Source organism: Callorhinus ursinus, unplaced genomic scaffold (genome assembly GCF_003265705.2).
Source record: "Callorhinus ursinus isolate GAN/ISIS: 27379988/994484 unplaced genomic scaffold, GSC_fseal_2.0 scaffold2, whole genome shotgun sequence".
Lineage (NCBI taxonomy): Eukaryota > Metazoa > Chordata > Mammalia > Carnivora > Otariidae > Callorhinus > Callorhinus ursinus.
This window is the reverse complement of record NW_027397064.1, coordinates 52,631,631-52,655,023: the sequence shown is the minus strand read 5'-3', so window position 1 is coordinate 52,655,023 and position 23,393 is coordinate 52,631,631. Positions and strand designations below refer to the sequence as shown.

At 43.4% G+C, this 23,393-nt stretch overlaps 1 protein-coding gene and 1 pseudogene across 10 annotated transcripts in view; one reads left to right on the top strand and one right to left on the bottom strand.

Moving 5' to 3' along the window:
- Window positions 1-23,393, top strand: part of OSBPL6 (oxysterol binding protein like 6) — a 207,033-nt gene that overhangs the window by 134,359 nt on the left and 49,281 nt on the right. For all 10 annotated transcript variants that reach the window (XM_073881908.1, XM_073881884.1, XM_073881889.1 and 7 more), the window contains 6 exons: window positions 2,181-2,273; window positions 9,184-9,306; window positions 11,880-11,933; window positions 13,138-13,251; window positions 13,386-13,556; window positions 16,201-16,333. In XM_073881908.1, coding sequence (XP_073738009.1) covers window positions 2,181-2,273; window positions 9,184-9,306; window positions 11,880-11,933; window positions 13,138-13,251; window positions 13,386-13,556; window positions 16,201-16,333 — 688 coding nt within the window. The remainder of the gene's footprint in view (window positions 1-2,180; window positions 2,274-9,183; window positions 9,307-11,879; window positions 11,934-13,137; window positions 13,252-13,385; window positions 13,557-16,200; window positions 16,334-23,393) is intronic.
- Window positions 19,737-23,393, bottom strand: part of LOC112806930 (V-type proton ATPase subunit G 1 pseudogene) — a 42,964-nt pseudogene continuing 39,307 nt past the window's right edge.

Below are 23,393 nucleotides of genomic sequence, written 5' to 3'. Positions count from 1 at the left end.
TTTTCTATGTTGTATTTGAATCTTTTATAATGAGCATATATTAGTTTTGTCATTTTAAAACATAAGAAAGAAAATGAATGTTGGGTGGAGGGACGATTATCTCCCAGAAGAAAATAATAATGTTTTCGTTTCAACAGCAATAAAATTCTCATTTTAGTTTCTAATTATATGATCTCAGAATACATCTAAATTTTAAATTTAGCTGATATGTTTCTAATAGGATCCTATCCAAAATATCAACATGAGCAAACAAATAATGCAAGTTCTTGGGCCTTTGCTCCCTTTTTGTCTGTTAAAGATCTGAGCACACACTACCAGTTTTTCCCTCCGTAAGATGCCGTTGCTTTTTTTTTTTTAAGGTAAAATGAAAACAATGGATAGAGTCTGACATACTTATTCGATAACATGTCATAGATATAAATGGCACAATATAATTCAGAATCCACTAACATTTAATATCATTATCATATATCTCACTTAATGTTTACATTAAACTCGTAAGGTAGCTCTTACTATTCTCTCCTTTTCCAGAAGACAAGGAAATAGATGCGGAGAGAAATTAAATAATAGCCTCAAACAAGTACTTAGTATGTGTCAGAACCCAAGTTCAGTTCTCATTTCATCTGACTGTAGGCCAGTGGTTTATCTGATTTTGCTCATTTCTCATCCGTTTCTCACTCAGCAGATCTGATGACTCCTGCCCATCAATAGCAGTGTTCCTCTCTGGGGTGAGAAGGTGGGAAATTTTCCCTGGGGGCCCATCAGAATCTATGTTTGGGATGATATGTGTAGATTGGAAAAGAGGCCAGAGATAATTCTGCTTCCCTACCACCTGCCCCAGTTGACATCCTCTGCATTACCCCACACTGTACCATGATAGTTTGATTTTAGTCAATACTGACTTTAGAATAAAACTTCTTTTGGCTTTTCTATTTAATAACTTTGTAAAAAGCGTTTTTTTTCCCCCAACAAATTTATCAGGCAGTTCTTTTCATGGAATATTTCTGGGTTAGTGTATTTCCTTTTCCCAGAAATAAATCATGCATTATGTGGGGTAAGGAACTCTTTTTTTTTTTTTTTACTTTTTTTTTCCATCCTTTTAAATCTAAATTCAATTAATTAACAAATAGTATATTATTAGTTTCAGAGGTAGAGTTCAGTGACTCATCAACCTTATATAACACCCAGGGCTCATTATATCACACGCCCTCCTTAATGTCCATCACCCAGTTACCTCATCCCTCCTACCCCCCTCCCCTCCAGCAACCCTCAGTCTGTTTCCTGAGATTAAGAGTCTCTTATGGTTTGTCTTCTTCTCTGATTTAGTCTAACATTTTTTCCTCCCTGCCCCTATGCTCCTCTCTTCTGTTTCTTAAATTCCACATAGGAGTGAGATCATATGATAATTGTTTTTCTCTGACTGACTTATTTTGCTTAGCATAATACCCTCTAGTTCCATCCATGTTGTTACAAATGGCAAGATTTCATTTTTTTGATGGCTGAGTAATACTCCATTGTGTGTGTATGTGTGTGTGTGTGTGTGTGTGTGTGTGTGTGTGTTCTGCATGAGTTGCCTGTTCATGTACTTTGCCTATTTTTCAGTCGGCATGTTATCTTGCTGATCTGTGAGTGCTTTTTATAGTCTGTAAAACACATCTGCTGTTTATTGTATTTGATGAATTGTTTTCTTTGTGCATTTAAAAGTTATTACAAAATATTACAATTATAATTATTTCATAAGGATTATAAGAAACTCTAGAGACTTAAGTGGTATTAAGACTCTGGGCTTTTTGGATACAGACCTTCCTTTTTGGCTGTTGCCCTTGGAGAGGTAAGCAAATATTTGTATGTAAGGCTAATTGTCTGAGTGGTATATGTGCATTCTCATAAAGCTGTAAATATGTTGAGACATGCTCTGTGGTTTTTTAAATCTGTATGATCTCTGACCTTTTCTCCGAGCCTGAAACCAGCACTGCAGCAGCATATGCCGAAGAGGGGAAAACCAAATCCTGTGCTGATATTTTTCTCACTGTTATTGCTGCCTTTGGTCTCCTCAGGAACTTGCCATTGTTAACATGGCTCACTGTTCTTACTGTGATCCGTGTGATCTCACCCCCCCAGGCCCATCTGCATGAAAAATGGGTTGTCTGATCCTGGGCTGTATTTCCATGTGTTTTCAGAGTATCCATGTACTGGAGAGGACTGCTTCCTCCAGCACCGAGCCCTCTGTCAGTCGGCAGTTGCTAGAACCAGAGCCGGTCCCGCTCTCCAAGGTCAGTGACGGGATGTGGTGCTTTCTCGGATGGCATGATGCCTGTTCGGGGGCCAGCGGAACTGTAAACAGGCCTTCCACCTGACTCCCCTAGGGTCACTGTGATTCCTCTCGTAGGCCTGCGCTGCCACGTCTTTCCGCCTCCAGTGTGTAGGCTTTCTCTGCCCAGTATAAGGGAGGAATAGATGAAAGTATATTTTGCTGGGAATTGCAGGACTACAAAGATCCAAAATACCCTTTTAGTTTAGAGGAAGAGAAACCATTGTCATTCTCCTGTTGGAGACATGAACCACTATTTCTACATCAAGCTAATAAAAAAAAAAAATCACTGGGTCGAGCAAAAAAATCACAATACTAACAATAGCAGCAACAGCTACCATGATTGCCTGTGCGCTGTGTTCCAGGCACGGTGCCAGGTGCTTAAATACATGATCCCATTTAACAGAACCCTTCCTAACAGCTCCATGCACTGTAGGTATCTATTATGTTTACAAATACAGAAACCGAGGGGCGCCTGGGTGGCTCAGTCGTTAAGCGTCCGCCTTCGGCTCAGGTCATGATCCCAGGGTCCTGGGATCGAGCCCCACGTCGGGCTCCCTGCTCCGCGGGAAGCCTGCTTCTCCCTCTCCCGCTCCCCTTGCTCGTGTTCCTCTCTCACTGTGTCTCTCTCTGTCAAATAAAATCTTAAAAAAAAAAAACAAATACAGAAACCGAGAATTAAGAACTTGCTCAAAGTCCGAAAAAGCTGCTAAGTAGCAGGGCAGGGATCCAGACGTAGAGTGTTTCAGTTCTACCCCACCTGCGGGTCCAATAGCACCTGCCTGGAGGGGTTGTTGGACATTCAGAGTCCCAGTCTTCCCCTGCCATCTGGCCTTCCTCCCTCTGAGCTCCAAGGAGAACACGGCAGACTACCGATGAAAACCCCTTCAGTTTAATGGAAACCAGCATTCCTTCCCTTCAGCCTTCTCTTCCTTGGACTGGGGAGACTAAAATCTAAATTCATTTATGTCTCAAATGCAAAAAATCATAAAGAAAAGTTGAGGAGATGCCATCCTACTCATCCCTACCCCTTGCTCGACTCCCTGCAGTTTTTTTTCAGCGGGCTGCCTCTCCTATGGAGAAACTCAGAAAATAGAATGCATGGGGATTTGGAATGCAAATATAAAAATAGCACTTTATTTCCCCAAAAAAGACTTTGAAATATGTATCACTGATTCTTCCACTCTGCTTTTTCTATATTAAACAGAATCCTTTAAGGAAAGAACACACTTTATGGTATGGAATATATATGCTTGTACTCTTCACAGTTGAAAGATATTGCAAGCTATAAAGTTTGTGTTATTGGACAGGAGTAGACTGCAAAACTAAGGAAAGGGGTTATCAAACTTAATAATGTAGAGAGAAAGAGAAAATAACCTGATTTCTATTTGAATGGCAAACAGAGAGAATGCCTACTTGGTAACTACAACTAGTGATCTCTTTGAAAACATCAGTTCTCTCTTACAGGCAGCTAGTGGAGAGAGAGGATAAATAAATACTGGGGCAGTGGAAGAGGCAGCTAACATTTCTTGAGCACCTACTTTGTCCCAGGCATTAGATCAGTACAGATATTCTCTCACATCAGCCCTCCTCGATGAAGAGACTACTGATGTTCTTCGCGTTTTACTGATAAGGAAAACTGAGACTTGGAGCATAAGTTAGTTGTCCAGAGTCAGATAGCCGGCAGGTGTGTGCCAGAGACCAGCATGGTGAGAGATACACGGTGAGAGGAGACCTCTAAGGCTGATACACAGAAACGGAAAGGGGAGTTGCCGGTACTAAAAGCACAAATCAGGAGGAACTTCCTGGTTGTCGAACACGGGGAGGCCCTGGGGGATTGGCGCCCCTGCAGAGGGCACGAAAGCTCTTGTGCCCAGAGCTTGCCCTCTGCATCCCTTCCACCTGGCTGTTCCCGAGTTATGTCCTTTTATAATAAGCTGGCGATCTAGTAAGTACAAGGATAATAATAAAGAGCAAATGCACACAAGACTTGCTTTGGTTCCTCATCTCCCACCAAGTGCATCTCTAGTGTCCTTGACATCTCACTTTCTACTCCAGCTGCATCCGTCTGCACACATTTCTCTGCCCTGGCCGTGCTCTTTCTCTCCTCCACCGCGGCATGTCTGTTCCTTCTGGAGTGCTCTCCTGCACCTAGCTAAAACTCCTACTCTCCTAAGTCGGGCCCACAGGGATCCTTCTGCAAATGTGCTCCTCACCTCCCTACCCCCACCCACCCTCCGCCCCAGCCTCTCCCTGTACTTACGACATCTCTTACTTTATCTTACATTCTTTCTTACATCAGGTCCTCCAGAAGGAGGACTGGGCGTAGGGTGGTTGTGATTTCATTGAGGGAGAGCCGTCAGGAGCAAGGATAAGAGAAGAGGTTAGGGCAGTGCGGTGCTGGCAAGAAGGAGTTTAGGCTGGAGTGCCCCCTTGAGCCTCCTCCCAGGGTGAGCCCGGAGCATGAATTGTACCACAGAGTTGCTCTCACCCTGAGGCAGGGACTTTTTGTTCCTTCGGCTGTTGGTACTCTTGGGTCCTTCAGTAGGTGAGAGTCTTGAGGGCGGGAGAGGCGGAGGTGGAGATGCTCCAGCTGTGGAGGAGGGAGACTCGTGCCCAGGCGCGGAGGCCCCAGCTTCAGCAAGCAGCAGTTCACCGGAGAAGGAAGGAGCTTCCGCAGTGCTCAGGCAGCTGGGGCAAGGATCCACTGGCCCGATACGGGCACCTGGGTCGGGCGCCAGCAGCATCCACCTCGCACTACTCCTCCGTGCTGTTGCCTGCGTGGATGCTGCTAGAGGACTACTACTCTTGTGGTGGTGGTTTTTGTATTAATAGATACCATATCTCTCGGGGCCTCCTGAAATCAGAGTATCCCATCCATTCCAGGTACCATGGCATCTCACCATTTCTCAGTCCCTTTGAGAGAAGACAGACTTCTCGGGCACCAGTTGGTGGTGGAAGAACATTGTTTGAAGTACACAATGTCCTGACTCAGGATTTGTTGAAATTCTTTGTTTGGTGTTTTCACCTCCCGAAGCATGTTCCCAGACCGCCCCAGCCCCGCCCCCAGCCTTCATGCATCTAGGGTATACCCTGGAGAAAGGAAATGTCTCAAATGAACAGACTGTTATCAGATTACTTTCTGTTTTTAGTTATTATTAGATAAAAAGTGCATTTAAAATTTCTAGAACAGCAAAAATGTTTGTATATCTGACTCAAGTCAAGTCCCAATATGATCACATTAGGGCTTTTGACTCTGTTTCTATTATAAGTAAACCGATGAAAATTAGAGACTTTTTTTTTTTTAAGATTTTATTTATTTATTTATTTGACAGAGAGAGACACAGCGAGAGAAGGAACACAAGCAGAGGGAGTGGGAGGGGGAGAGGCAGGCTTCCCGCTCAGCAGGGAGCCAGAGGCGATGCAGGGCTCAATCCCAGGATCCTGGGATCATGACCTGAGCCCAAGGCAGACGCTTAACGACCAAGCCACCCAGGCGCCCCCGAAAATTAGAGACTTTAAAACAGAAAATGGGTATCAGTTGAAATTACAAAAAAAATTCTTCAGTTTTCAGAAAGTTACTTTAACTTTCTTAAGGTAGACCTAGTCTACCAAGCATAGAGGTGGGTCATATTAAGCACTGAGATGGACTGTGTTCATATCTTACACACCTTATTTATAACATCATCAGCATTTATAACTGAAATAGGGAGGATGTTGTTTGTTCTGGATTTACCTTGTTGCCTCTTTGTCAGTTTGACAGCTTATTTTACTGTAAGAACTGTATTAGGATTCTTTTCAATTTCTTTTGGCTTTAGTAACATTGGATCAGAGCAAATGGAGTTATTTGTTCGGAACTACTGCATTTACGTTTAAGAAATACATTTTAATTTTTCACCTTTTCTGTCTTATCCCTTTTTTTTCTTCCTCTGTTAGTTAAACTAAGAAAAAAACTACTGTGATAGAAATCAGTAGCCCTAGTGCCTCAGGAATAAGCTAGTATTGTGTTTGAGTTTAATTAGAAAAAAATCCCAAAAGCACTGTACTTATTATTAAATACTTCCATTTTTACAAGTTATCCAGGGTATTCATACACACACACACACACACACACACACACCCCACATCATATCTATATATCTATATAATCTATATCTATATCTATCTCATAGGTACACAGACACATCCTGTATATACACACACATCACTTGTATATACACATCATATATACACACACAGAATAAATCAAAGATGAACACTAGCCTTCAAATAAGATCTAGCTGAAAATAAAAATGTTATTCTAGAGATGCTATCTATGGATAAGGCTATTAAAAATAGAAATGTCATTAAATACAGCTGCTATCTAAGAACAGAGAAAGCTCTAATGAATATATTTACACATATATGGAGAGTTATTCTTTTATTACTTGATTGTATCAGACTTTTAAAAAAGAAGTAAGTAAAAATCCATCATTTTTATGGAAATTTTAATCCACTTTTCTGGTGATAGTAGAACCTAGTGTTTTCTCTGATTATTCTAACATTCATAAGGAATGCTTATTTGTTGAATTGTAGATCAGTATTTTAAAATGGGAATATCAGAGCACCTCACTTTGTGCTCCAGACCATAATGCCACCTGTACTTTTATGGTCCAAAAAACATGGTATACAGCCTGAAATTGTCTCATCAGAAACATTTTTTTTTAATTATTGTATTTAGGGGGGCCTGAGTGACTCAGTCTGTTAAGGATCTGACTCATGAATTTGGCTCAGGTCATGATCTCAGGGTCATGAGATCAAGCTTCGCATCGGGCTCCATGCATGGGCATGGAGCCTGCTTGGGATTCTCTCTCTCCATTTCCCTTTGCCTCTTCCCCAACTCACGCTCGCTCTCTCTTAAAAAAAAAAAAAAATTACTGTATCTGATTAACAGTTTTGACCCGTTCAGGCACAGTTCCTCACAGTATTATCTTCAAATAGAAAACTGCTTCTTGGGCTGTTTGTAAGGGGACACTTATGGATACTGTACAGAGTTCTTAATGTTGGGTAAATGGATACCAGTAGGTGTGTTTTTGTAAGGTAAATAGCTCATTCCCTGGGAAGCCCTCATGAATGGCCAAGTAGACAAAGAAATGGCACTTGTCTTAGACTGGCTTTTCTTGTCCAGTGGGGAGCATTTAGAGTTGGATTTGGAAGGACAGAGGCACGATGTTGGCTGAGAGGGCTTTTTATAAGCCAGGAGTGTCTCCTAGGCTTAGTGATGCTAGAATGAAGCAATGTTCGGCTGCATCTCCTAGAAACATAACTTACTGTGAAAAAACACAGCCCCATTTATACATACTTGACCTTAAAAGAGATGTGACTTGGCCACAGGGGGCAAGCAGCTCCTGGGATGGAAGGAGGGAAAAAGGAAAAGGGGAATGGAGGGTAAATACGTTAGCCTCTCCCTTCCAGTCCCCAGGGCCAGCATCAGTGACTGATTATGGCACCTGTGCCTCAGGGCCTTGTCAGAGCCTCACGTCCTTCAGCAGGCTCTGGGCGGCCGCCACCTAGACCTTTGCACCAGCAAGTCCATCTGCCCTGAGGTGGACCCCATCAGCCATTCCTGTTGAAGCCTCTGTTCTGTGATTGAAGGGCAATTCCTGATAGAATGTATCTCTTTGGAAGGCAATTTCCCAAGCCACTTTGGGATGGGCATTCTGCAGAGAGGCCTGCCCTCATCTGTGGAGCTGCATCCAGCTTTCTGAAGCTGAGCCAACAGAGCACTTACCCCGAGAGATTGTGCCTCCCTGCACCGTGGGAGGGGTTGTAGCCGTTGTGCATGGGACGTGACCTTGTTGCTTCTGCCTCTGCTGCTTCATTGTGCCACATGCCCGAGATCTAGAATATCAGTGTTGGTCAGGTCAGCCGTTACTTTGGAGCTGCACAGGCCCTTTAGTATCACCTGGTCCAGGGATCTGAAAACCCGGGATGTTGCTAAGGGCCAGGTATCTAACATGGAGGTGGGCCCATGGGGGACTATGGCAAACTGAAGGTTTCTGCCCAGAAACCCTTCCCTCAGGGCAGGCCCAGTGCTGCCAGATCTTATAGACTTGAACAAAACACTCAAAATTCAGATTTTTTTTACGTCTGAAATCTTCTGACTTTTAAATGTTGACAACTCATTAAAAAATTTAGACATCATAGACACACAGAACGTGTCTTATAAAAGAAGAAACCATGATTTGATCTGTTTTTAGCAGAGGAGGGTGATTGTATAGCCTCTAGGATCCCAGATTTCTGGCCTTGAAATCCCGTCCTCTTTCCGTGGGCTCCCAAGGGTGTGTGTTTCTTGGGATATGTGTCTTCCAAAGCATGAACTGCTGGGTGTCACGTGGCGAGCGGGGCATGTCCCGTGCGCTCTGAAATGCATGCAGCCCACAGCACTGCCTTTAGTCCAGTAGGTGATGGACCACTCAGAACACTGCGGCCTTTCCATTTTACACAGAAGGTCAGGGCTCCACACTAATTGAACATTTGTCATCAAAACAGCCTTCCTTTAAAACATTAAAGTGCTGTGGTGCTCAGAGAGGAACTGTCTGGAAAAATGCATTTTAAACCTTCCTAGTACATGCCATCAGAACTCCATTCTGCCCTGAAGTCCAGCGCCCAACCATCCCCGATGGACCTGTGTGCAGGTCCAGGTCTACCTGGACACTAATTTCACTTATCAGCACAACGCTGTGTCGAATGTTAGACTTTGCTCCAGAATGTGGTTCATATTTCTGATGTGGTCAGTGTTGCTTCAAAAGCAGGTTCTACTTAGGAGTCTGCTTTGACTGTGTCATCAAACACTGAGAAACATGTGATTTGTTTTTCTTCTTTTCTCTCAGGAAGCTGACAGCTGGGAAATTATAGAAGGGCTGAAAATAGGCCAAACCAATGTCCAGAGACCAGACAAACATGAAGGCTTTATGCTGAAGAAAAGAAAATGGCCTTTAAAGGGCTGGCACAAGGTACCATTTTCATGATATTCATCTTCAGATCATCTTCGTCATGGAGAGGATCTTATTTGGTGTCATTAGGTGGAAATTGGAGAGTAATGTTGCATGTGTGAAACTAATTTTCACAGCCTTTTTTTTTTAACCGTATGGGTTTCAACCTATGATACCTATTTAAGTCTGAGATCTGTAATATATGTAGGGAAACCATAGTTTACATAATATTTAAAGTTCAGCTTGTATATGTTGTCTACTCTGCTTTTTTCATTTAAAAATAATATGAATATTAAAAAATAACATGAATATGTGCTTATTAAATATTGTCTGAAATAAGATGTTTTTAAAAGCGTGCGTATGTTCTATTGGATGGATTTTTATTAGATATTCCACCATTATTGAACCAATTCCCTATTGCTGGACATGGAAGATATGTCTGATTTTTTTTTTACTATTTCGATGTGATGAACATCCTCATACACAAATTTCTATTTAAGTGTTTGGGATAAAGTCTTGGAATTATTGTTACCAGTGCAAAGTAAAGATGCAAAATTACTGATCTTGGAAGTCTGTTTACTGTCCTTGAAAATATGTGGTTTATTCTGCTCTCCCCTACCCCACATCTTTTCTCCACCTTCCGGTTTTAATTATGGAGAAAATATTTTGTACTACACTGTTACAATGGCCTAAGTAAGGAGAATACTGTAATGCTAAGAAGGAGAAAATTGTCCTCCATTTTCAGTGTAAGCCCTTCGATAGACCACCAGCACCTTCTCTGAAATCACTGGAAGAACAGGCTCATCTGCTTGTCACATTTGCCAGTGGATTTCATCTACGAGCAGATGGATCTGTTGGTGTCCAAATGCCTGGGTGGTGGCTGTCCAGTGGTCCAAAGCACGGACATTATGGATTAGGATCCTTAGGAAATACATATTTTGCAACTTAAGGGAAATACTTAAAATTAAAGGACAGGAAATGTTGCCCCACTCCCCTGTCTCTGAGGGTGAAATAAAAAAAGCTCCAAGAGGCTTCTGACTAGTGTTCGTTCTCACTTGTCAGAGCATCCTCAGTCTCCCCTGAAACCCTAGTATTATCCCAATACTAGGAATTTCTTTCTACCCTTGTTCTTCCTTGGATTTTGGCCAACTGGCCATACTCCTTCCTAGAATCACCGTTTGCTTTTCATTCTGGCCTCACCCCTTTGTACTTCCTCGAATCGGTGGCCTTGCTAATCTCTTCCTCCGTGATCACACAGTAGATTATCCCTGCTAACATTCTTTGATAGGTAGAAATAGAAAAGTAGAAAAAAAGAAGTCAAAGAAACCAATGTTCAGTGAATCGCTAACTTTAATTTAGCATTCTCACATCCACATCTCAGCAAAACTGGCTGTGGTTCAACAGCCACTCTTTCTGGGCCATGCCTTTGAGCATTTTTCTATGTAAGTAGTAGGAGGTTCTCACCTGCATTGCCTTTTGTCCCGGTCTCTAACGTTATCAGGTATTTATTCAAGCATCAGCATATTTGATTGCCCAAGTCATGGGTGATTGAGCAGTCAAGTGTTTTTCAACTACGGAGATGCTTTCTTTTAGTGCTTACTTGTTGCCCCTAGGACCTTTGTTGAAGGGGTTTTCATGGCCTTCTGTGAGTTCTGTGCGGAGTATACCCGAGCCTGACCACCTGCCACCGAGCCTGCTGAGTATTCCCGAATCACATAAAACCTTCCCAGCAGAGTAATTTTCCAATAATAGAAAGACTTCTTGCATCTGTAGAGACTATAGGAGGGCATTGGAGACATTGTTCGATTGGGTCCTGAGGGTTGTTTGTTCCCGTGTGAATTGCCCATGGAAAGGAAACCAGCAGAGGGTTCCTGAGTGTTTGTGAAGCAATGATGGCTAGATTCATTTGGACTGGAGCAGGAGCATCTTGGAGGAGACAAAAACTACCAAAAATCTTTTTTTTTCTTTTCTTCTTTTTTTTTCCTTTTTGCCCTTAAAGTAATTCAGAAACAATTTTTAATCTCTTTTACTAATGGTGAAATGTAAGCATTTTGCAAAGTGGAGAGCAAGTTTATTGCTAAAGCTTCTTCTTAAACTTCCCAGATAATTCATGATTCATAGGTATAGTTCACTGACTCCTGTAACAGACTTGAGCATTTTCATGAATTTTCCATGGTATCCAGGGAAATGTAGAAATTTACATCCAGGGTGAAAATTCCCTCTAGAGAAGCTCCTCACAGAATCACTGTGACCTCAACTGAGTTGTTCTCATTTCTTACTTTCAAAAATACCCCAGTGTGATTCATTCAGAAAGTCCTGGCTGTGGATACCAACCCCACTCCCTACAAGGAAAAGAATGGTGAAAGATTGCATTTCCATTGGATTGTGTGTAAAAAGAACACCAGTAGGCTGTTGAAATGTAATTCAAGCTCATATTTCCTGACCATTTAATGTGACTATCGATGACCAGATGCACTGAATTCAAATATCTGAATACCGATTGCTAAATGCCAAGCAACGTTAGGCGCACACTTGTGAATGTTTTATATAATCCAAAATGCACATGGTAACTGGGGGTTGTTTGGTTCTTGCAGCGTTTTTTTGTCCTGGATAATGGAATGTTAAAGTATTCAAAGGCACCACTTGATGTAAGTAGCACACAGGACATGTTTCAAAGATGGTTTTAAAGTGAGTAAATACCACCGTTGTGCAAGCCTTGTGACGTAGTTACCAGCTTTGTGCATTTGTGTGCCTGTAAGATGTAACAAGCTACCAGACTTCCATGTTCCGGGTAAGGTGTGTTTTATGCTTATGCTCACGCTAGCATAAAAATCTCTAACTGGAGCATGAAGATTTAATTTAGCGATTGCGATGGATGTCATTAAGAACAGAAGGTTAAACCTACAAGTGATACACTAATAAAATGACTCCTTCTGTCTTGGAGAGAAAACCCAAATAGACTTTTTTTTCCTGCATCTCTCAATAAGTTATGCTTCATGTGCTTTTTTTTTTTTTTTTTGAGATTGAAAGCAACCTTTGTTCTTATCTGTATTCTTTTAAAACCTGTCTTACGAACTTCATTTCTGTTTCATGCATCCTTTTCTCTTGGGAATCCTAACTCACTAACATCATTGCAAATTATTTTTCTTGAAGTAGTAGTTGTTTGCATGTAAAAGTGGAAAATGCCACCTGCCTTGTCAGTGTGGCAGAAGGAAATAACTCAGGTTTCCGTTTTGTCCCCATCTTTTTCATCGAATCAGCTGTGTGTCCTTGATCAGACAAGGGCAAGCAGAGGAAGCACTGGCTACTCTGTGCTCTCAGTCCCTGCTGCCCAGCTTGGCCTCAGCAGCTGGCTTCGGGTTCATTACTTGGGGGATGTTCTGGGCTGTGGGTCAAAGATTGACCGTAGTTATTTTAGGAACCACTAAACATATCTTTTTTTGGGATATAAGCTGTGCAATCTAGAATTATGAAGGTTAGCATTATAAATTATGCCAGAAACAGGACTAAGAAATGAATAGTCTTGGGGCACCTGGCTGGCTCAGTTTGTAGGGCAAGTGACTCTTGCTCTCGGGGTCGGGAGCTCAAGCCCCACATTGGGTGTAAAGATTCCTAAAAACAAGTAAACTTAAAAAACAAAGAAATGAATAGTCTTATTTATTGAAATTGGTGGGAAGTCACAGCAAATTCAGCTGTCCTCAGATTAAGGACCTTAATCATATTCTCTTTGTAAAGGAGGTGTGGTATTCCATCTTCCATAGATAAGGTAAAGATTACATTACACTCACTTCAGTACAGAAACACAGAAAATCCTATGTCCTTCTAGCCTATTTACTAGTCTTCTGACTTCAGATTCAAAAGGGGAAGGTCCATGGAAGCATCGATGTCGGACTCTCGGTCATGTCAATTAAAAAGAAAGCTCGGAGAATAGACCTTGACACAGAAGAGCACATCTATCATTTGAAGGTAAAGTCATTTTTCAGTAGTTTGAGAATAGAGAACAGTTTCTCTGCCACTATCAGGGGAATTCACTTGCCTGTGTCAGTGGTAAACCAGAGATGGGTTTCACCCTTAGGATCTCCTCTTGTTCTTTGTTTTAGGTGAAATCCCAGGACTGGTTTGATGCATGGGTCTCCAAACTGCGCCATCATCGATTATATCGGCAGAATGAAATTGTCAGGTCACCGAGAGATGCTAGTTTTCACATATTTCCTTCAACCTCTACAGCTGAATCCTCACCAGCTGCTAATGTTTCTGTTGTGGATGGAAAGGTATGACTTTATTATATGAAAATCAGCCCAGAAATTGCTTGGGAAGGTAAGTAGGCACATAACCGTGTCTCGTTTGACAAACCAGAAAGAGAAGGTTTATTTTGTTAACTAATCCTCAAGACAGCAGTGACACTGGGCATCAGAGTTAATCACAAGTATAGATTAGGAAGAAATGTGGATCACCAAGAGAATTAACAGTTACTTTTCCTTTCTATGCATGGACTACATCCTAATTTTATATGACTTTATAGGGTTATTAGGAAGTAGAGTGAACATTTGGCTAAGCAGCACCTAGAAATTGGTATCTTCCTGGGTCATAATAAGAAGACCACAAAGTTTTAAAAATGAAACTTGCTCCTTGCCTTGAACTATAATATATACATGACCCAGAGAGAGACCATTGAATTTCCCCATGAAGTTAAGGTAAATTGGCTAGAGAATGTGACCATAATATCCATAGTAGACCATTTGAATGACTAGGCACTGTGTTAAGCATTTGACATTCACTCATCTCTCGTCTTTAATATAGCCCAAGCTCAGAGATAGTAAAAAAAAAAAAAAAAGAAAAAAGAAAAAATGTTTTCAGAAGTGACATGGCCATTAAACAGCCAAGCCAGAATCTGAATCCTCATCTCTCTTGTTTCCAAAATCCATGCCCTTCCCATTATACCAGGTCCCAGATTAAGGGAGGCTGAAGTTGTTCTTTGGGCTGTATTAAGAGTTCATTTTTTTTATGTGGCTAAAAAGCTAGAGGTGTTGCCTGTTAAAAACCAAAGTGAAGACAAGAGGCAGGGGGACTTTTGTTTCTGCCTTTGATTCAGTAATTAAATTTTCCAAACCATAGCCACATTGCGGTGCCCAGGGGTATTCCCCAAGCTCCCACTTGGCACCTGACACATTGAGAACACAGAGATCTGTGAATAACTGGCTGCCATCAGGAGATGGGTTTAAGAACCTTTCGGTGAAGATTCTGCTTATCTGTTTTCTTACTTAGGGATATATATAATATATATATATCCAAGTTTCCTTAGCATAACAATGAAAAACCTCATGGAATCTGCAAGATAAGTCAAACCAGATTAAATGAAATACTACTGTATTTACTGTTTAGTATTTCAGTGGAAGTTACTTAAGTAATTTTTGTTAAATCCCATTAATTGTATTTCGCAAGGCTCTCAAACCTTATTTCATTCTGGTTATAGCCTTGCCAAGGATTGTTCAACCAACGTCATCCTCCTAGAACAGGGTATTGGTTTAGCCCTAATACTAACCAGTTCTGAAGTGAAAAAGAAGGAACCAGGAGGTCAGAGAGTAGGAAGTAGGGCACTTACTGAGGGACCCAACACAAGATGACTAAGATCGTCCTCCGGTTTCTCGGGCCCCCTGTGTTCTCGCCACAGAATAGAATGAATCCCAGGATTCGTCCCAGCTAAACAAGAAGTATATCCCAGATGCATATTTTAAAAATAGGAATGTTTCATCCTTTGGTTCTTCTGCTTCTGCCTGCATCTTGGGCATAGACTATTGATAAAAGATATATTATTTTCATCCCTTGTGTTATTTATTAAATAACTTGGGTGATAGCCAAAGAGAATGGAAAAGTGAAACCAATTCCTCCCCACAGTTTGCCTTGGAATAAGAAAGCCCTTCAACTCTGGTTTTCGTAGAAGATCTGTTGCTGTAGTTATGAATGACACACCTCTAAGATCAAACTTGGTGAAAGATTTCCATTACATTTCGCAAAATGCAATAAAGAGTGAAGAGAGCTTTTTATCCCTTGCCTTGCATTCTAAGTATCAAATTATGAGACTCCTGAACGCTAATTGGTCTGTGGCCCTGCATGGGTAATAAATAAGTCTGGGTTTGCTAAATATGTGTATCATTCGCTTCGTGATGATTTAGAAGAGACACGATCTATTATAATTGAATATGAAAATCAAATATGGAGTTTTAAAGTTGTTTCAGCTTTTTCAGAAGTAAGCTTCTGCTCTTTCAACTAAGTGTTCACTGAACTCACTGCATTATCTCCTTACCTCCTCCAACTTTATTTCACATAAATTCCCTTTACTGGAAAGTCTATCAGCTGTGGGAAATAATAATTTGCTGAGACTGCCTTTTTATATATTACAATTTTTAATATGCATTTAAAGCATTGCATGGTTGCTTGATGGTGGGTAACGTATTTAGGAATCACATGTGGCTAATGAGGCCTTGAGCTGATGGTAAGGGAACAGAGAGCTTTTGGGAAGGAAAGGCCTTCAATCATGAGTTAAAAGTAGCACAAGGACCCTCTGTCGGATACAACCTGCTGAGCAACTTAAAGCCCTTGAGCTGGCAGGCCCTTAAGAGTACGAGCTATACCATATCTAGGTGTTGTCCCCTTCCTTGCATGGTGGAGATAGCCACTTATGAGTGTTATTCTTTATGAACTTGGGCTTCGCTGAGCATGGACAAGTTTAGCCTGGAGGCTTCTTTCGTATTTCGAGTGTGCCCTTTCTTCCTCTCTTTTCTGATGTCATTTTTAAATAAAATGATTATTAAAATTAATTATTAAATTATTTTAATTATTAAAATTAAAGTTAATTAAAACTCACTTAGATATACTGTTTCTGCTCACCCGTACACTCCCCTTCGTTCATTGTAGGTGCCACCAAACAGCTTTCCGTGGCAGTCCCCTTTGCCATGCAGCAACAGCCTCCCTGCGACCTGCACGACGGGCCAGAGCAAAGTGGCAGCCTGGTTACAGGACTCGGAAGAAATGGACAGGTGTGCCGAAGGTTGGTTCCCGCCCCCGCTGGTCTCCCAGGAGAAGCCGACGGCCGAAACAGGAAGGAGAGCAGTGAGCCGTGGCCGCTGCACCTCGCCCCCTCCAGCCTCCTCGATTGCCTCCATCTTTCCTTCTTCTTGTTCCACGCCAGACCCTGCCCCTTCCCCTGACCCCAGCTTCCTCCTACCTATGCCTTCTCCCGCACCCTCACCCCTGCCGCGGCCGCTTCTACCCTTCCCCTGCCCTGCACCCCCTTCCGCCCTGCCGACTCACCTCACCCCCTGCTCCCTTCTTTCTTGACGAGCCCCCCACTCCCCAGGCCCTGCGGGCGGGGGATCTCAAGGCCAAGCGCAGCCCCCAGAGCGCCCCCACCCGGGCTCTCCGCTGTTGCCGGGTCCCTTCTCCAGCTGCCTCTTCTGCTGCTTCATCTCGCCCTTGAATAAGTGTGTGTCTCCGACGGCGCGCAATAAGTCGCACAATCATGTGGCACCTGCTCTCCACAGTTCCGTTACTGGTGTTGCACTCTGTGTCCGTTGTTAAATATCCTGAACTTAGACACAATGTCCTCATCCTGCCGTCGCTGAGCCTCTTACTCTCTAGAAACTTTGCTCTTCCCTCGTGATTAGCTCAAGCATTTTGGTCCAAATGGCCACAGACCATGTCCATTCTAGGAGCTAGTTTTCCTTTGACCTTCAAAATTGATGAAACAAGGATAGCATAGCAAGTATTTAATAGTGCTACATTGATTTAATTTTTTAAGTTATTTTGTGAAGATATTGGGCCTAACTTTTATTAATTTTTTTCCTTTATGAGATGATGGTGAGTATTTTCTTATGTCCTTAGTTTAAAAAATTGAAATTGAGGGGCGCCTGGGTGGCTCAGTTGGTCAGGCGTCTGCCTTCGGCTCAGGTCATGATCCCGGGGTCCTGGGATCGAGTCTCGCATCGGGCTCCCTGCTCCGCGGGGAGCCTTCTTCTCCCTCTGCCTCTGCCCCTCCTTGTATGCTTCTCTCTCTCTGAGAAATAAAATTTTAATAAATAAATAAAAGAAATTGGGCAATACATGTTGATCCCAACCACAAAAAATTTTTTTTTTTTTTTGCTCTGCAGGTGCGTGAACTCAAAGTTTAGCCCTTGCCACATCCCAAACTCAATCTTTGTGTGAAACTATGGTTTTAAGAGGGATGTTCTATGCATAAAGCTGCCATTCCATTAAAAGGGTTTTACTTGAACATATTCACACAACATGCAGACATTCGAGGACGTGAACTTCGGGTTGGGGAAAGAAGCCGGGCCTCACTTTCCTAAAATGCTGCAGTTTCACCCCAGCAGCGGTCCTCGACAGTTCAGCCTGTTCTCTGACTTCCGCCGCAGTCCACACACTTGGCGGCATGGAGCAGGTTTGGGACCACACACCGGGACAAAATCCATTCTTCTGACCAAAATGAAGAGGTGTTGGCGCCCCTGGCTAGTGGGGGAGCGAGGGCGGCTTTTGTCCCCGTGTGCTTGAGACTATTCTGTGGCCCATCCCTTGTGCCTGCTGTCCTGTCTCAGGGGTGCTCCTTCTTCTCCCCGTCCTGACTGCTCTACCTGTGTCCTCCGTCCTGCCTTCTCGTCTCTGTCAGCATTTAGTGCAATAATTACCCCCTTCTCCCAGGGACAGCCTCTCTCATTCACTTCTGCCCCTAGACTCCAGCTTCTCTCCATAATTTGATGTTTGCCCATTCTGCTCTATGAAAAAGCCATTCCTGGTAGCAAGGCGCCATCCGATTTCCAGTCAGTCCTCAGACCTCATCCTCTGACCTGCCCTGGGGCCCCTTCTTGAATGAGACTTCTCCCTTAGGCCCCATGAAGTTTTCCTTCTTTCTCCAGCTGCTCCCGCCCTGTTTCATTGGATTCTCATCTGGTCGCCTTGGCTGTGGGGATGATCGAGCTTGAGTCTTCTGCCTTCAGCTTCCATAACAGTGACTGTAGTTGACTGCGCGCTCGTTATGCGCCATTGAACCGAGCGCTTTACACGTATCGTTCTCTGTAGATCTTCACAGGAGCACCAGACAGGATTGTGAACTCTATTTTTAAAGACAGGCAGACCAATACTTAGGTCAAATAACTAGCTCATGTTACACAGCAAATACTTGGCAGGGCTGGAGGGTTAACCCAGGCCACCTAGATTCTAATGACTGTGCTCTGTGCTTCGGAGATGACAGGTGTGGTCGTAGTTCCAGCTCAGAAAATCTCTGTTTGATGATACAGCGGTGATGGAGATGGGGCGGGCGGGGGCAGCGGCAGCTAACAGGCATCGGGCACTCTGCAACAGGAACTCTTGTGGGCGTCTCACATGCAGCGACTCATGCAGTCCTCTCAAAGCCATTTTACAGGTGAGAAAACTTAGGTACAGGGAAATCAACTCGCTTCAACCCAAGTTCACCCAGCTAGCAGCAGTGGACCTGGGGCTCAAGCATGGGCAGTCTGACTCCAGAGTATATGCCCCGTATTCCTCGCAGAAAGGCTGAGAGCTGTCTAAATCTCAGCTCTGCGTGCAGCCTGGGCAGCCTTCCCCCTGCCTCTCCTCGCTGTTGGCCCTGTCGATCTGTACTCTCTGGCGCGCCCCCTCCTCGGCCTGCCTGAAACCAGCCCGTCTGCTCCCTGAAGTGGCCCCAGCTGCGGGGCTTCCCTGTTTTTGTCATTGCTGCTGTCCTGACCACCCCTGAGACCTCAGAGGATCTTTGACCCCCACGCTGTTGTTCATCTAGCCGCGACAGAGTTCTGTTATTTCTCCGAAAACACCCACCCCTTCTCCACACCCTCATCTGCCCTTCCTCTCAAGTGTCTGCCACCCGATCAGACCCAAGTTCAAGTGGGTCAGCAGCCTCCGGCTGGCACTCTCATCCTCAGTCTCTTGCTCTGCTGCTCCATCTCTCACAGGCTCGTGCGGCATTGCTGTTCTTGACCGCGCGGGCAGCTCTGGGCCAGCAATTAGCAGGCCGCTGTGCTCGGCCACCAGACGTCGGCTTTACTCCTCCCCACTTTGCAGATGAGGAAAGCAAAATGCGTGCAGGGTAAGGAATGTGCCCAGGATTGCACAGCCGCCCTGGGGGAGATGTTTGATTAACCCCAAAGCCAGCTCTTTGTCCACTGATATTTCCTTAAGTAGCTTTTATGCAAAATTCCCTTCACATGGTTCTCCATGGGCTCTATGACTTTAGCCCAAACTACTTAGCCTGGCACTTAACCGCTGCCTTTCAGCTTTCAGGCCCCACCTGCCCTTTCATCCTTGCTTTCTTTCCATTGGCCCCACTGAACGTATTTGCTGTTTCCTGAACATCCTTGCATATGCCCTTGTCTGTGCTATGGCACAGGTGGTTCTTTCCCTCTCTGCCCTTCTCCACCTTTCTCTCTCTCTCTCTCTCTCTCTTTTGCATGACAAAGTCTTTACTTTCAAATGATTATCAGTACACCAAGTAAGAACATGCATATAAGTTCTTGAATTCTATCATCTAATAATTTTGGTTAAGAGAAACTAAGAGCAGCCCGAACAATATATACTGGTATTCGCTGTTCCACCCTCAGCCGAAAGGACGACTTAAGGCCGGCTGCTGCTTCACACAAGTTACAGTAACTATTTACTACTTTTTCATAGAAAAAGCCCCTGACCTTCAAGAAAGCTTTAGGGAAAAAGAATATTTAATCCCTTTCTTTCTTTAAACAGTTGTTTTTTTTTTTTTTACTACATCTAAGAAAGAAAAAGTACTGATACATATGTTGCTTGAGCTAAAAGGCATAGGAAAACAGACAATGTATACACATTAAATTTCTAAGAAACATGAGGTAAAAGGAGAAAATCTTTGGATAAACTCTACGTTTGTACAAAGAAGCTAGATTTGCTGTTCTCCAAGAAGTGAAGGGACCTACTACATGATATACAGAAATAATTTAATGCCTTTTCACAAGGATGTAACTACTCAAGCTTTGCTGAAGCTTCGTATTCCATGAAGGCATCTAACATGCCAATCTGCATGCAGAGCTGCTCCTTCCTCCCCTATCCATTTATGCGGTAGTTTTCATGGATTTCTGGCCGGATGTCACAGACAAAGGCCAGCAGGTTATCCAGGACTTCATCCCTGTTCTGCTGGAAGGAGGCCTGGAGGATGGTCATCTTCTCCTGGGTCTCCTTCTCCACTTCGGTGCTGCAGCTGCCATGGGATCCCAGAGCCGCAGCTTGCTTGGCCTTGAACTCCTTCTCTCTTTGCAGGCGGTATTGTTCAATTTCAGCCTGAGCTGCTTTGGTCTGCTTCAGCCTCCAGTTCTTTTGCTTGCGGGCCTCCAACACTTTCTTGGCGGTCCACTTTTCGGCCTGCAGCAGCTGCTGGATGCCCTGCAACTGGCTGGCCATGGCGGCGGTGACTCTGAGGCCGAGGGATGTGGCCTAAATCGGTTCGAGCGGGTCCCTCGGTCCACCTTTCTCTTCTGCTGAATCCTTTCCATCAATCCTCCAGACCCCGAAAAGATTTCACTCTCTCCTTTGAGTGTGCTCTGATGACTTCAAACCATAACTCTATTTTCCAGACTCCCATGACCCTTTTCTTTGATCTTTCCTGATCATTGCATAGAGAGTCCCCACTGTTAAGGTTTGTATTTCAGAAGTTCATCATGTAGCATCTTCTTGAACTCATAGCATATCTGATTTATAGTTTTAATACACAAGGTGGCGAACCATTCATAGATCTGAAGTTACACCAATCCAGATCTTCTCAAGTACGTAAGGGAATTGCTTGGCTCCTATGGAGACAAAATGTTAAATCAGTATTGTGTATGCCACTTTGAAGACGGATATGTGATTGTTTAACATACAAAATGTTTGCATTTTTTTTTTACCAGGTTGTAAATTCCATGAATCTGACTTGGTTGTGATAATCCCTGTACTTAGAACTATGCTGGGTACACAGCATCTTCCATCAATGGTACCTAAATGAAATAATAAATGGATAACTTTAGATATACCTTAATTTATTTAACCATTCCACAGTTGGACAACTCATTTCTTTCTGGAACAAGATAGGGCATGATGGGAAGAAAAGTAAATTGTTAGATTTGTTTTTAACTGTTCACCATTCTGAACTATCTCAGCAGTTTTTTCTTGGCATAGTTTTTCCTTTTTCCCCATCTCTAAAACTAGATTTCATCTTAATTTAAAGAAATTCTAGAGATTTCTTTTTTTTTAAAGATATTTTTGTTGCCTTTGGCAAATCTTTATAATCCTTATGTACATCTAGACACTTAGGCAGGCAGTGAAGTCCTGCCGAGGATTTCATCTCTTCCACATTTCAAGCAATAGAAGTGGTGGGGACAGGTGTGGCTTGCTCCAAGGGAAGGCCCTAGCAGCGTGACTCCACACGGGTACGACCCATACTCACAGAATTTCCTCGTCTACCATCTCAGTTGCTACTCTAAGCTGGGAAGGGGAGAGAGGCATATACTGCTGTCACCAGGAAATGTAAAGTCAGCCCTTGTCTCCTCACTCTTAACTTCAGGTCTTTTGCTCTTGAACATGTTCATTTACAATGTTCTCTTTCCATTCTGTTAGGAAAAGGGTGGATATTATTGTGGTGGTTTGAAGCCTCGTTTCCAGATTTCTGTGCTACCTGCGTACACCATTTGTGTACATTAGTCACACTTATTAGGAAGCATGACTGTAATAGTCACTAGATAGAAGGCTTGATGCATGAGTAATGTGAAATAATGTCCCTATTAGCATGGTACTTATGATACGGTTTTGTTCTTTAAAATCCAAATTAAGGGGCATCTGCAAGGCTCTTGGGCTAAGGGGCTGACTCTTGATTTTGGCTCAGGTCATGATCTCAGAGGTCAGGTGTGGAGCCTGCTTAAGATTCTCTTTGCCCCTTTCCCTCTGCACCTCCCCCTCCCCCAGTCATGCACTGCCTGCTGTCTCTCTCTGAAATAATAATAATAATATGCCAATTAAAAGGTGGGCCCTTTCTAGCCCGTGTCCCTCCTCCTCTTCCCTCGAACCCTCCTTCCTTCTTTGTACCACTTCCTTCCCTTTCATCCTCTGTATTTTCTACCCTCCTGAGCCACTTGACTTTGTTTTCTTAGGGAAGAGGGTGGGGGCACAAGGGCATGGCCTCCCCTGAAGGTGGAGGGGGTGGTGGCAGGTGCTGTCTTCGTCAGTACTCTCCTCCCACCTCCACTGGGTTCCCTCTCTGAAGGAATGGCCACTGACGGCCAACAGTTCTCGGAAGAACAGCAGTAGAGCTTGAACAGCCCACCCGGACTCCATCCTGAGGCAGATGCTGGAGAGAAGAGGGGGGATCTGGATATGGCCTGGCCCGAAAATTGCTGCTACCCTGTTCTCCATAGAGTATGCAGTGATTGGGAGTCCTGGAACGACCCTTGTAGCAGTTACTCCTCTGTTTTTATATCCAACGAAAAAGTCAAAAACTCAAAAATCCCCCAGATGCAACTACCTATGTTATTTGTCCCAGCTTATCTTTAGCCATATTTAAAGACTGATTGATTTGAGAGAGAGAGAGAGAGCATGAGCAGGGGGAGGGGCAGAAGGAGAGGGGGAGAGAGAAAATCCAAAAGCAGACTCCCCACTGAGCACGGAGCCTGACGTGGGGCTCCATCCCAGGTCCCTGAGATCATGACCTGAGCCAAACCAAGAGTCAGCCCCACTTAACCAACTGAGCCACCCAGGAGCCCCTAGCCATATTTAACAACCATATTTTGCTGCCTATACTGTATCTGTAAAAATTCAGATCCTTGAGATTTAATGAGAAACAGAAATAATATAAATGAAATTTTCACCAACTCACCACATATTATAACCACCTTATTACATAACAGATTTATAGACGTGCCCTATTTCAGTCTCTTTACAAACAATACACATGCAAAAGTAATCACATGACTACTGGCATGTTCTAAATATTTGATAGTTGTGTGAGTGATACTACTTAACTCAATATTCTTGACTGTATTTAATTTTCATTTACTAAGAGTCAATTTTTAAGAGTGCTATTTTGTTATACAAATCTTTAAAAATTCTCT